The 15,168-nt window shown below is 42.9% G+C and overlaps 1 protein-coding gene across 3 annotated transcripts in view; it reads right to left on the bottom strand.

Annotated features, from left to right (window-relative positions):
• Positions 1–1,471: 1,471 nt before the first annotated feature.
• ASAP1 (ArfGAP with SH3 domain, ankyrin repeat and PH domain 1) overlaps positions 1,472–15,168 on the bottom strand; it is a 107,198-nt gene continuing 93,501 nt past the window's right edge. For 2 of the 3 annotated variants that reach the window (XM_081323303.1, XM_081323301.1), the window contains 5 exons: positions 11,522–11,588; positions 10,492–10,550; positions 7,973–8,424; positions 5,718–5,840; positions 1,472–4,270 (listed from right to left, as the gene is read on the bottom strand). In XM_081323303.1, coding sequence (XP_081179429.1) covers positions 4,196–4,270; positions 5,718–5,840; positions 7,973–8,424; positions 10,492–10,550; positions 11,522–11,588 — 776 coding nt within the window. In that variant the 3' untranslated portion in view covers positions 1,472–4,195. The remainder of the gene's footprint in view (positions 4,271–5,717; positions 5,841–7,972; positions 8,425–10,491; positions 10,551–11,521; positions 11,589–15,168) is intronic. The other variant, XM_081323302.1, reaches the window with a different exon arrangement.

Raw genomic sequence — 15,168 nt, forward strand, 5'->3', positions numbered from 1 at the left:
GGGGGTCTCTCCAAAGAGTTCTGCGTTGTGGAGGGCCTCGGGGCTCGCTGCTCTGTCCACTTCTTTTCAACATTAGTACGAAATGACTGGCGAGGTCAATGGCTGGCATGAGATCTGATACCCTCCGTAAGTTGATGCTACCCAGTTAGACATCTTGGCCTCTGGCAAGAGACGGGCAATGCAGCCGAAGTGCTGGGCCACAGTCTGGATGCTGCTAGGATCTGAACGGAGAGGAGCAGCTCTCTCAAAGCAGAATGTTTTGGGTCTGGGGGCTCAATGATTCCATGGAAATGCTTTTGAGTACTCTGGTTTTGATACATACATGCATCTACAGATACATACATGCATCTATGCATAAAGGTAAAAGTAAAGGTTCCCCCGCACATGCGTGCTAGTCGTTTCCGCCTCTAGGGGCCAGTGCTCATCTCTGTTTCAAAGCCGAAGAGCCAGTGCTTGTCCGAGGACGTCTCCGTGGTCATGTGGCCGGCATGACTAGACACCAAAGGCGCACAGAACGCTGTTACCTTCCCACCATAGTAGTACCTATTTTTCTACTTGCATTTTTATGTGCTTTCGAACTGCTAGGTTGGCAGAAGCTGGGACGAGTAACAGGCGCTCACTCTGTTACACGGCACTCGGGATTCGACCCGCCAAACTGCCAACCTTCTGATCGACAAGCTCAGCGTCCTAACCCACTGAGCCACCGCGTCCCTTCATCTATGCATATACGTATCTATGTATGTGTGTGTGTGTGTGTGTATGTATGTATATGCCAGTGAAGGAAGCTGAAGTCTTGTTTAAGGTGAGTTGGTGTATTATTTTCTTGGCAACAACTCAAAAATAGTTTGCTTTTGCCTGCGGGCTTTTAACTTTTCTGTGGAGCTTACACCTCTGGATTCCCTTCCTGATTTGGGGAAAGAAAAAGAAAAACAGGAGGGCTTTACTTGCTGCAAAGGGGTGGTAAATTTGAGTGAAAGAATGCAGAGAGGAGCAACAATGATGATTAGGGGCCTGGAGGCTAAAATATATGAAGAACGGTTGCGGGAATTGGGTTTGTCTCGTCTAGTGAAAAGAAGGAATGGGGCGACATGATATCAATATTCCAATACCTTAAGTGGCTGCAACAAAGAAGGTGGGGTGGGTGTCAACATATTTTCCAAAGCACCGGAAGGCAAAACAAGAAACAATGAATGGAAACTAATCAAGGACAGAAGCAACTAGAACTAAGGAGGAATTTCCTGACAGAACAATTAATCAATGGAACGACTTTCCTCCAGAAGTTGTGGGTGCTCGACACTGGAGGCTTTTAAGAAGAGACTGGAAAACCGTATGTCTGAAATGGTACAGGGTTGGACTAGAAGTCCTCCAAGGTCCCTTCTGTTATCAGTGCAGGCCTACTCTATTGTGACTTAATTCCGATCTATTTCCTCTTGCAGAAAGCTCTGGTTGATAAAAGGCCATTCAGAAGGTCTGGAATCAACTGAATACATTTATTTAAAAGCAATTTTAAATATTAAAAAAGTAGAAATTAACACATACAGTACTCGAACGGTCACATTAAACACATAAGGAGACAAGTGTACTTGTGTAGGATGATGATTGTAACATTCAAAGGAGATTTCAGTATCAACTAGTACTATAAGATCTGTTTTTCTTCTACAGGTGGTTGCAGTATGTCATAAAAAAATAAATAGCAATTGCTGTTCAACAGTAAGATAACACATCGTTTCCAGAACATACTTCCCTCCCTGGGAGAAAAAAAAAACTCCAAAAAACAAGCAGGCTTTCCAAATATATCATGAAATGTACAAAATTGCAGATAGTGGCTCTGAGTTTAAATAAGAACCCTTGTACTTAAACTCAACCTATATATCATACATTGCATCTTAATTCGCCTATGGACTCTAAATCAAATAGTCAGCTCTTGGTTCCCGATGGAACTCATTTTATTTAAAAAATCCATATGCTACTTCAAAAAGCTTACAAAATAATAGACATTTGACTCTACATCATTTTACACATCTTTATAGGTTCACTTTTATCTTTTTTTTTAAACGTGGATTTTGAGTTTGTTTTAAAAGACAGTTGACAAAGTGGATGAGTTTTCTCCTTTAATGCACTGGAAGGATGCTTAACAAGCAATATGGAATGCTAAGTCATTTTTGTTCTAGCATTTATATAAACAGCTTAAGCTGGAATGTTTGCAAACAGGTTCACTCATTCATCTTATACCTTTGAACAAAATGTAGGTGACCCAGACAAAGCAACGGTTTGAAAAGTCACTTTGCAATAAGAGCTGATAAATGCTTTGCTTTCTTTCATGTTAAGAGTTCTTAAACTGATTGCATTTTGTATGTTAACCAAACAATGAGGGTTTTTTTTTAAAAAAAAACCAAAACAACAGGTCCATATTGCTTTGGCTATGGATGTGTTGCAAAACTCAAGTTTATTTGATTTAACATGTAATTAATTGGAGCTCAGTGCTTGGAGTGAAATGAATTGTTTTGAGATGGAATTTCAACAGACTGCTCTAGAGGAAGTGAAACTTGGTCTATTGGCAAAGTAGTTTTTTTTAACCAGTTTCTGCCCAGTAAAACTGCAAAATATGTAACAAAACACTAGCTCTATCCATTTGTCCCTCCCAAAAGGTTTTATCTATTCTGAAAATGTTTAGGAAGAAGTGCTTTGGCCCAGCAATTCTCTGCTGTTTATCAGATACCTTTTGTAGGCTTCCATGCAAATCTATATTAAAAAAAATGTACTATTACTTTAAGGGATCAGCTCCTTAAACTGCAAGGAGTGGCACTTTTTTTCAGGTTTTGCAGAAATTTCAGAGAACACCTAATTGTGTAGCAGAGAGGTGTGGCTATTGTGCAAAGTCTGAAGCCTTCTTCCAAACTGTGTTTGAGGCATGCAGTCTTAACAAATAAATACGTAGCCGAAAGGAATTATGCCCTTACTACCTTGATTGGAAAAAAAATGAATCGAAGTTGCAGTCATAATATTTTAGCAGTCTTAATAATCACAGGTCCAAACAGGTCCTTCCTACATTGTTAACATTGTGGCTGCCAGACTCTTGGCATTGTTCAGTTTAGGCAAGCAAACTACTTCCAGATGTTCCTGTGGCTTCTCAAACAGCAGCTATTTTTCAGGAAAGGATATTTTTTTAATTGTTTCGCTAACGATTTTGAGTTCTCCAGGCAGTAATACAATAGCCATATTGTGACTGAATATGGCTTAGGTGGAATGAAGGTTGAAATCCCCCAATAGCTTAGTGAACGAATTAGACAGCCAGCTAATACTCTGATCAGTTGACATTTTGATCTGGATGGTAAGGAGATCACTCCAAAGCTACCCTATTTGAAACTGGAAACACAAGCTGACCAATGTCACTTAAGTTCTTGCCTGAACAGAGACTATAAGCAGAAATATGAAGAAGCCATGCGCGCAGTAGGAATGTGCTTTATACTGAGATCCTGAAAGAAAACCTCCAGCCAGGAGTTTCCTGTGGCTTTCTTTGCGAGGCTGAATAATTTTTATTAAAGACTTCTGAGATGGAGCCGAGTGAGGTAAAAGAGCACAGGAAGAGACTGCAGTTACACAATACAAACATGAACATGTGGCTTAATGCACCACAACAATTCTACTGGTTTTACCTGTAGCATTAGTGCATATTTTCGTTGGTTGGATGGATGGATGGATACCAAGGAAGGGGGGGGTTGCCAACTGACACCAGCTGTTCCTTTGGGGTGGGTGGGGAGAAAGGGAAACGCTGCTAGCTACCTACTTTGAGAATACTGATGTATTACTACGAACGGTAAATTCTGTACAGCTGAATAGGACTGAATGGGAACTAACAGTTTATTTAGAAAGCTGGCAGTTCACACACACACAGAGACAAAAAAAAAATTAAGTGCTTGATGCCAAGAATGGCTTGAGCAACCCAGTAAGGCATGCCAGCTTCAACAATGACCATAATACTGGCAATGGCAAAGAAACACCTTCTATATACAATACAGGTTTGAGTCCCTCATACGGGCAGGACCGTGTTCTTGTCTTGTTAACAGCAGTTATATATATATACATCAATATCCACAATTATGCACAGAATTACAGGGATGCAGCAGCTGTTTTGCTTCGTGCTTAAAGCCTGACTTGCAGGAACAATGTGCAATACTTAAGTTTCCGATTGGATTTAGTCTGATAAAATGTGGACGAAGGAGACGGGGAAGACCCCTTTCCGTTCTGGCTTCCCTTCAATATGGCCGATCTGCAAAGAGAAGAGCAAGGTGTCAGGCATCATTTGGCAGGAGGCATTCTCGGGAGGAGGAAGCTTTCGAGAGGCCTCCACCGTGTGAACAAGTAGTCCTCACCTTACAACCCCAATTGAGTCCATTTCTGTGGCTAAGCGAGGCAGTTGTCAAAAGTGAATTTTGCCCCATGGTACAACCTTTCATGACGCAGTCGTTAAGGGACTGACAAGGTTTGGCAAATATAAACATTACAAAGTGAATTAATAATGGGGTTTGTGTTAAATTTCCAGGGGCCGTGCAAACCCCTAGATCGCGGCTTTTCAACTTTTTCACCCATAGCACCACTTTTAGGATATGGCAACATCCGAGTACCACCAGTCGCCTAGCAAGGGGTCAAAAACTTGATGACCAAAAAAGGAAAAAAAGTGATGAAGTACAGGTAGTCCTCGACTTACAACAGTTCGCTTAGTGACTGTTCGAAGTTACAATGGCACTGAAAAAAGTGCCCAAGCCACAGCTGAGCAAGACACCTGCCTGCCTGCCTGCCTGCGCTCTTCCTCCTGTCTGAGGTTTTCATTGTTGTGAGCATTTCTGTTGAGGATTAGCAGCGGGGATGGGGTGGAGGGGGTGTTTGGTTTTTATTGCCCCCCACTGTCTGCTGGGTGGTTGCAGCAGGTTTTGGTCACTTCACATGACCCTGGGACGCTGTGACTGTCATAAATATGAATCAGTTGCCAAGCATCTGAATGTAAATCACAAGACCCTGGAGATGCTGCAACATTCCAGCTGATCGGCGCTTCTTGTAGGCTCAGCAGAAGCACTGGGATCAGCACCGAGCTCCAGCTGGATCCTGGCGCTGATCCTGGTGCTTCCGCTGAGCCCTGACAGCCCTGCAGCTCCAGCTGTCTCTCGCTCAGGCTTGTGCGGTGCTGCCACTGGTGCAGCTCATTCCCCTCCCCCCGCTACCACTTGTCTAGGATGCTTGCGTACCACCTGCCAGGTGCCAATGTACCACAGGTGGTACCCGTACCACTGGTTGAAAAGCCCTGCCCTAGATTTATGTTTCCAGAAGCAATCATGTAAAACGGCCAACTACAGTTGTATAAGGCCCTGCACTAAACAACATCACAGCATCCGTGTGACCCTCCAATTGCCATATGTGATTTTCCCTCACAGCTTCCTACGAGCACATCAGTAGGGAAACCGGCAGGAGGTCAAAAATGGTGATCATATGTGACATCCTCCCTTAATGACCTACCGTGTTTTACTTAATGACAGCAGCCAGAAGTGCTGGAATTTTCATCGCAAAACAATGTAATTGTGTGATGTTATGCTTTATGGCCAGGTTGCTTAGTGATGGAAATTTTTCTCCCTATTACTGCTGTTATGTGAGGATGACCTGCATACTGATATGTACTATATCCTTTGTTTTATTTAAACTGTTAAAAGTAGAAAAATACCTACCCACCACTCTTGATCCTCCTCTCCTGTTACGATAATAATTTCGCCTTCTACAAATGTAAGCTCATCGTCATTATCTGCTTGGCAATCGTAGATTGTCTTCACCCTCCTGACTTTATTCTTTCCCTGAAGAACAAAAAGAATCAAGTATATCATTTTAGCTAAGATGGAAAAAAGATGTGTCATTCATCCTTTAGGTTGCTAATTGTAAGCGGAATGGGACAACCTGCCACAGCCAACACGCCACGGAAGAACTTGCCATGCCAATGTGCCATGGAACAATTCACCATAGCCAGCTCGTGGCCAATGCACCACAAAGCAATTTGCCAGAAGACAACATGCCATGGACAATGTGCCACGGGAGAACTTGCCATGGACAACACACTACGGGACAACTCACCATGAGACGAGGGACAACTCGCCACGGGACAACTCACCATGGGATAACATGCCATGGGACATGTCACAGCCAATGTGCCACAGGACAACACGCCATGGGACACATGCCACAGGACAACTCACCACGGCCAATGCGCCATGGTACAACATATGGGGCAACACGCCATGGCCAATGCGCCATGGTACGGCACACTACGGGACAACACACGATGGCCACGTACCATGGGACAACTCACCATGGGACATGCCACGGCCAAAGTGCCGCAGGACAATTCACCACAGCTAACATGGGACAACTTGCCACGGGACAACACATCACAGCCAATGCATCATGAGACAGCTCACCATGGGACACATTTCATGGGACGATATGCCACGGGACAACTCGCCATGGCCGATGCACCATGGGACAACTCACCACTGGAAAACTCGCCATGGCCAACATGCCACAGGACAACTCGCCACGGGACAACACACCACAGCCAACGTGCCGTGGGACAACTCTCCAGGGCCAACGCACGACAGGACTACTCTGTGGGACAATTTAACAATTCTGCTTAATTATTTAAAATAAATTAAAAAAATATTTTAATTTTTGCCCTTCACATTTCAATCCTGTCCCTCCTTTTGCATCCTTTCTTGAACGGTTCTATTCTACCATTTCTTTGATATTAGTGTAACTCTTGTCCCACGGCGAGCTGGCCGTGCCGCATTGCCATAGACCCGACTACGAGACCAATGAGCCTATTCAGCTGCAGTCAGAAAACCTAGGGCAGATTTCTAGGCCACAGAGATAAGGCCGGTCCACTTGTGAGTAAGGAGTTGGCAAAATCTTTCCACTTGATGATGCAATTGTCTCTTTCAGAACAGGGATAAAGCATAATAATCCTTGTTTTACTGACCATCTAGAAACCTAACGATTTCCTGCTCTCAACACCACTACATTTTATAGGTATAATTTATCACGTGCAGGTGTATTTCTGAAACGCTGAATTCACAGAAATGCCAATAATTGTGTTAAACCAATCAACATACTTGTGCCTGGAGATGTACAAATCTGGAGAATAATTAGTCCTGCTAAGCATCTGCTTGCCTCTTTGTTTTACGATTACAGGTAGTGCTCGCCTTACGACCACAATGGAGTCCAAAACCTCTGTTGCTAAGTGAGACAGCTGTTCAGTGAGTTTCCCATTTTTACGACCTTTCTTGCCACAGTTGTTAAGTGAACCACTGCAATAACAGGGTTGTTAAGCAAATCTGGCTTCCCCATTGACTTTGTCAGAAGGTCACAAAAGGGGATCACATGACCCGGGGACATTGCAGCCGTCATAAGTATGAGCCGGTTTCCAAGTGTCTGAATTTTAATTTACTCGACCATGGGGGGGTGCTACAATGGTCATAAGTGGAAAATGCTCATAAGCCATTTTTTGCAGTGCTGTTGTAACTTGTAATAGTCACTAAATGGAATCTTGTAAGTCAAAGACTACCTGTATGGCACCATCAAAGGTGACACCAGCCAGAGGATAGAGCAAGGAATTAGTGCAAGATTGAAAGACAAGGAAAGATCTAGCCCAGGGGTAGGCAACTTTGGCTCTTTTATGACTCGTGGACTTCAACTCCCAGAATTCCTGAGCCAGCATGGCTACTAAGCATGGAAACCTCTCCCTTTCCCCTCAGCGTGGCTGGCTGAGGAATTCTGGGAGTTGAAGTCCACGAGTCATAAAAGAGCCAAAGTTGCCTACCCCTGGCCTAGCCTATAGAATCACCAAGAGTTGGACATGACTAAATGGACATTATCATCCATCCTTCATCATCATCACCACAACAGTATGGAGCCATAACATCGGAAACAGACCTACCATGTTTATTTTTCTAGGAAGTGGCACAGGGGTTTCCGCTGATCCAGGAGTTGTATCTCCAGACTCTTCAGATGCTTGTTTCTGGACAATCTCTTTCAATTGTATCTTTGGGGAAAGATCCATATTGGGCGATTTCTGATTGGCCTCAGAGGGCTGAGATCGGGAGGATATCTCCCCACCAGGAGATTTTGCCAAAGTTTCTCCTAGTTGTGGCTTTGGAGGGAGATCCTTCATTTGGGGTTTGGGAGGTAAGTCTGCTAGTTGGGGTTTGGGAGGCAGGTCCCCCAGTTGGGGTTTTGGGGGTAATTCTCCTGGCTTGGGGGCTAAATCTGCAGGCTGGAGTTTCTGGGGCAGATCGATACAAAGTGAAGCGGACTTTTGAAAAGTTTCAGATTGGTGGCTGGATTTATCCAGCGAAGGGAGATGAATTGTTTCTATTTTTCGTAACGCCACTGAAACGAAAAACAAAAACAGTGAGAGAATTTCCGATGAAGCCTTTTGCTTTTCCTTCCCTGTTTTCGGGGAAAACAAATCCCGTCTGTCTCCATTGCAGTTTTACCACCGCCACTTTATATTTATATTTATATTTATTAAACTTTTATACCGCCCTTCTCCCGAAGGACTCAGGGCGGTGTACAGGGCACTAAATATTAAAAGACAAAGTACAAAAGTTAAAAAACAATTAAATATTATGCCCGATATATACAATAATTAAAAACCATGTTAAAACCCCAACCCCCAAACCCATCAAACCAGGCCAGATTGCTCAAATAAGTAAGTTTTTAGATCCCGCCGGAAGGAGTGAAGGTCGGGGGCCATGCGGAGCTCGACCGGCAAGCGGTTCCACAGGTCTGGCGCGCCCACAGAGAACGCCCTCCCCCTGGGGGCCACCAATCGACATTCTTTGATCGGAGGCACCCTGAGGAGGCCCTCTCTGTGGGAGCGCACTGGACGGAGGGAAGTTGACGCCGGCCGCAGGTGCTGCCGTAGGTAATCCGGACCCATGCCATGTAGGGCTCTGTAAGTCATTACCAACACCTTGAATCTCACCTGGAGGGCAACCGGCAGCCAATGTGTAACATGGGAGTATCGGGAGACTCCCAACACAACTCGCGTGGCTGCATTCTGCACCAGTTGGAGCCTCCAAGTGGTCTTCAAGGGCAGCCCCATGTAGAGAGCATTACAGTAGTCCAGACGAGAGGTCACGAGCGCATGAGTGACTGTACGCAAGGCATCCCGGTCCAGATAGGGCCGCAACTGGCGCACCAGGCGGTATCAACTTTATTGGGCACAATATACTAATTTATACTGGGACCCGCTGACAGCAGCAGCAGAAGTGATAAACATGCAGTCTCAAAAGCCCAAATGCTATACAGTATACGGGGGGGGGGCAGGGGGAACGAACACCTGTGGTTTCTTTCGTTTACTCTTTCTTTTTCTATAGGACAATCTTTTATTTTTATTATTTTTTTCTTGCACAGGTGTGTAAAAAGAGAGAAAAGTCTATGGAGATTCTCAAACATCCAGGTCGTGGTTGTCCCAAAGGTTTTTGTTGTTTTTTTTCCCCAAAAGGACCCAGATTGTTGGGGGCAATTAAGCTGACTTTGTAATAATGCCGCTTGGGGGGATGTGAAAGCCCTAATAAGCAGGCATATACATAGGATGAAGGCTACTGCTAAGCTTGTAAGCCGCCCTGAGTCTTCGGAGAAGGGCGGGATATAAATGGAATTAAAATAAATAAATAAATAAATAAAAGGCAATTGGATTTTCTTTTTCTTTTTTTTTTCCTTTGAAAACATTTTGCTTCTCATCGTGGAAGATTCATAGAAACTGAAGAAGTTTCTTGGATAAGAAGCAGCCCCTTTTCAAAGAAAAAAAAAACAAAAAAAAAAGTCCAGTTGCCTTTTGGAAAAAAGCATCTCTGGGAAGAAGAGAGAAGAGAGGTTAGCTGAAAATAGAAAAACGATTTTAACCAACCCAAAACAACGGAAGGTAAAGAAGAGAATTTAAGGCAAAAGTCTACTTGTTGCATACTTGCAACGGCTGGCTCTTAAAGTAGTTGAATTACGGAGAGCAGATTCCATGGATTTTTATTTCAAACCATCTTTCAATGCAATTCTACACATATTTTACACACACACACACACACACACACACACACACACTGAATTGCACTGAAAGATGGTTGGAAGTAAAAATTCATGGAATCTGCCTACATCAAAGGCAGACTTTATAGGTCTCCTACCTTCATTCACTATCCTAGCTTAGATTGTCCAGGGTGGGTTTTTTAATTTTATTTCTTTTGAAGTGAAAGCCTATCAGCATATTAACATGCTGACATAAAATCCCCCTTGAGTCAATCTTGATAGTTCTTAATAATAATAATAATAATGAAGTTCTTTCATGGTATTTTTTTTTCTCCTCATCTAACTTACAGCCCTGGGATATTCTTGCGGTTTCCCATTCCAAGACTAACCTTGCCTGACCCTGCTTAGCTTTTTTTCCACTATCAGCCTTACCTTTCTGAGGTAGTTTTGGAAGCACTCGGGGCCCTAAGGCCGTCTTAGCACTCCCGGTGCTGATGAAGAAAAGACACAAGAGGTTAAATTCTATATTTATTTATTTTTTTAAAAAAGCCTCGTATTTAAGAACAACAGGCATCCATCAGCATTGCCAACATAAACATTTTTCAGACTGGACATCTTACAGAGGTGCTTACTGTCATTGTTACCACACTCGCAAGCAAACCGTGTGGTGAATCCCTCTTCCTTATGGGACTTGTCGGAAGCCAGTTAAGGAAAATCACAAATTGCGAGCGTGAGGCCACAAGGCGCTGCAACCTTCATAAATGTGAATTGGTTGCCAAGTGATCATGTGACTGTGGGGGTGGTACAATTGTAAACTCAAGAATGGGTCGCAAGTCACTTTTTCCCAGGCCATCGTAACTGTGAGCCGTTATTAAACGAATGGTTGTTAAGTTGAGGACTACCGTTGAACGCAAACTGTGCAAACACTAGATTACAGGGGTGTCAAACTCAATTTCATTGAGGGCCACATCAGCATTGCGGTTGCCCTCAGGGGGCCAGGTGGGTGTGGCCAGGGTGGGCGTGACCTACTGGGTGGGCATGGCTAGAGTGCGTATGTCCTGCTGGGTGGGCGTGGCCAGCTCTACATCGTTGGCATCAAGGGTGCCTATGGGGGCCTGGGCAGGAGTGGGACAGATCTGAGGGTCTCTGGCAGAAGGAGGGTCTTTGGGCCAGGGCCAAGGCAGTGGGGGCCATTCCCTCACTGTTTCCAGGATGGCTTCGCGGGCCACATGAAACCACTTCCCGGGCCGGATCCGGCCCCCAGGCCTTGGGTTTGACATGTCTGCACTAGAAGAAGCTAGGAAAAGGAGATATCAATGCAGGTGTGTGTGTGTGTGTGTGTGTGTGTGTGTGTGTGTGTGTGTGTGTGTGTGTGTAAAATCCTCTACAACATGAAAATCATATCTGCTTTCACATTCTTGTGTGATGACAGTAAATATACATCAACATATAAATATCTCACCCTGACTGTTGAGACATCCCTTCAAATTTGTTCGCAGTTTTGGTGGCTGGTGGGCCCAGATCATTACCTAAAAGTAAGAATATTGAACATTAAAATGTTTAAAGTAGCAGCCATGTCATTAAATGATTAGAATCCGTCATAGAAATGGCATAAAGCTTTGGACGTATATTCTTATGTATAATGATTTCAGTGAAAGATGCACGGCTTTCCAGAACGTTACAGGTAATCCTTGACTTATGACCACAGTTAAACCCAAAATGTATGATGTCAAGTAAGACAGTTAAGTGAGTTTTGGCCCATTTTACAACTTTCTTGTCACAGTTATTATGTGAATCACTGCAGTTGCTAGCTTAATAACCCAGTTGTTAATTGAACCTGGCTTCCCCATGGACTTTGCTTGTTAGAAGGTCACAAAAGGTGATTGTGCGACCTCGGGACACAGCAACCGCCATAAATATGAACTGTTTGCCAAGTGTCCAAATTTTGATCATGTGACCATGGTGATGCTACAACAGTCGTTAAGAGTGAAAAGCAGTCATAAGTCACTTTTTTCAGTGATGCTGTAAATTCAAACGATGACTAAACAAATGGTTGTAAGTCAAGGACTATCTGTAATTTGATACAATAAAAATCAGACTGCTAATGAGGAAAGAATATTCAAAATGAAACAGTCAATTCAACCTAATGTCAAACTCAATTTCATCTACATCATTCAGTACCGACTGCATCTCTGAATCTGTTTATCTATCATCAATTGTTGTGGTGTTTGGAGCTGTCCTTTGACATCATGGCTAGATATTACCAATAGCCATTCTTTCTTGAAGTGACAGAAAAAAGCCATTTCACCCAATTCTCTAGAAAAGGGAACAAGAGAGAAATGACTCATTTGCACCAGAAATCTTGGAAGCTTTCAGCCAGTGGTTATACGCCAAAGCAGCAGAAAAGCCCTACAAATTAAGGATCCTAGGAAGCTGCCTTAAACTCAGTCCACTAAGTTCAGTATTGTTTACAATGCTGTCAGCTGCTTTTCAAGGTCTGAATCTAAGATCTTTGATAGGGAAAGCATGGGCTGTCTCACCATCTATAGTCTTCACTCCTGAACCAATATCCAATCAATCTATGAGAAGGCAAATGAAACCTTGATGTATAGGAATATTCAAAATGAAACAGTCAATTCAACCTAATGTCAAACTCAATTTCATCTACATCATTCAGTACCGACTGCATCTCAGAATCTGTTTATCTATCATCAATATATATCATATCCATCATCATCTCTGCCTACCATATCTATCTATCTATCTATCTATCTATCTATCTATCTATCTATCTATCTATCTATCTATCTATCTATCTATCTATCTATCTCTTTCTCTTTCATATGTGTGTGTATGGATGTATGTATCTGTCTGTCTGTCTGTCTCTGTCTCTATCTCTATCACATACACTGCACCCACTGGCAACTCCTTCAATCAAATACTGTATGCCTGCTCCTGGGATTACACAGCCCCCAATCACCTTCTATTCACAAAGTCTTTATTTCTCTTTCACTAGACCTGCTACAAGCAACGTGTTCAAACTTTCAGAGAGAAAAAATGTATTTGATTCTGATACATTTCGCATTGGCCAAGGATGGCTAGACCTCCAAAGCAAACGTTCTCTATTGATTGATCACTTGATTGATTTATAGGTTGCCCAGCTCCAGTGGGCTTTGGAGCTAGCCTTGGATGCTGTAAATAAAAATGGTTTTTGGAGGCAAATTATCCAGAAGAAGTACTAGAAATGCACACCACTTTCCCTGCTTCCTAACCTGATTTAGGCTGTCTAAAACTGTAACCTTTTTCTCCATCAACGCTCTCATAATCTGGAAAGCCAAGAGTGGAAATCAGAATAGGGAGATCTCAAGAGATTCAGACCAGTCAAAATGCATGGAACTACTAAAAGATGATACAGAGAGAAACTCTTAAAGAAAATGGTCTTAACAGTTATAAACGTTGACAAGAAAGCTGAATACTCCAGAATATTAGGGATAGGAAAGGTATATACTAGTGCTTAAAAGGTTGTGAACCCTTTTGAATTCTCAATATTACTCTATGAATATGACCTAAAGCTTGATCTGTTCTCCACCCAAGCCCTAAAGGAAGAGAACAAAATTATACCAGTTAAAAATGTTATATTTTAATTTACTTATTAAGGAAGATGATGCAAAGTACATATCTCTGTTCTCTTTATCTAGTTTTAGGACTTCTGTGGAGAACGTTTTAACTCATGTTTATGCACAAATATTGAAATTATTCACAAAATTAAAAGGGTTCACAAACTTTCAAGAACCTCTCTAGAAGGTGTTGAAACTCATCTTGTACATATTCCTCCTTTTTTAATGAAAAGGTTACTTAAAATTCACGGCATACTCAAAAAAATTACAAACAACTAAGGTAATAAAAACAGACAAAATACCGTATTTTCTGGCGTATAAGACGACTTTTTAACCCATGAAAATCTTCTCAAAAGTCAGGGGTAGTCTTATATGCCGGGTGCTGAAAGTTTAGGGACATGGCTGGCTGGAAAACCTGGAGCGGATCTCCCATTTGGTCTGCGCAGGGAAAATGGGACCAATTGGAGAAGAAGCTGCAGTCTGTGATTTTTTACAGGCTGGGGTCTGGGCGTCTTTCGTTCTAAAGTTGAAGAGCAGCTGCAGTCTATCCCAACTTGAAAGGCAGGTGGGGAATGCAGCAGTCAGAGCAGCTGCTTAGCTCTAAGGACACATTTGACTCAGGAACTGGGCGGGTTGCCTGGAAAACCTGGAACAGATCTCCCATTTGGTCTGCACAGGGAAAGCTTTAGAGTGAATTAGGAAAAGTTTAATCGACTTACACTGTTTTATGTTTACATGTTTGATGACAAACAGCCTTATGTTTATAAGTGACAGTTTTCCTACTAAGTACCTGCATGTCATAAGCATTTGAATTAAAATTACCATATTAAAATCAAATCTGATGTTTTTTAATTTTTATTTGGTGTGCGTTGGAAGAGGGGTAGTCTTATACGGCAAGTATAGCCCAAACCCTATAATTTAACAGGAAATGTAGGGGGTCGTCTTATACGCCCAGTCGTCTTATACGCCGGAAAATACGGTACAGGTGATCTCATTCATCACATGAAAACTGCAGATACACTAACACCAAATAAAATGCACAATACAATATCTGTGTATGCCATTCTTCCCCTCACATGTCACGGCTGCTACAGACTCAGACGCTGTGTTGTAATTTATTGTTAATTTATTTTTGATCTTCTGCTGTTTAATTATGCTCAGGTTTGATCTAGGGGTTAAGGCACCAGGCTAGAAAGTGGGAGACCATGAGTTCAAATTCCACCTTAGCCATGAAAGCTGGCTGGGTGACTCTGAGCCAATCACCAGGAGACAGAAAATTCTAGTCCGACCTTAGGCATGAAAGCCAGCTGAGTGACTTTGGGCCAATTACCAGGAGACTGTGAGTTGTAGTTCCACTTTAGGCATGAAAGTCATCCGGGTTACTTTGAGCCAATCTCTCTCTCTCAGCCCAACACACCTCACAGGGTTGTTGTTGTGGGAAAAATAGGAGGAGGAGGGTTAGATATGCTCGCCATCTTGAGTTATGTTTTAA

Source organism: Vipera berus, assembly GCF_964194415.1.
Source record: "Vipera berus genome assembly, chromosome: 3".
NCBI classification, from domain to species: Eukaryota; Metazoa; Chordata; class Lepidosauria; order Squamata; family Viperidae; genus Vipera; species Vipera berus.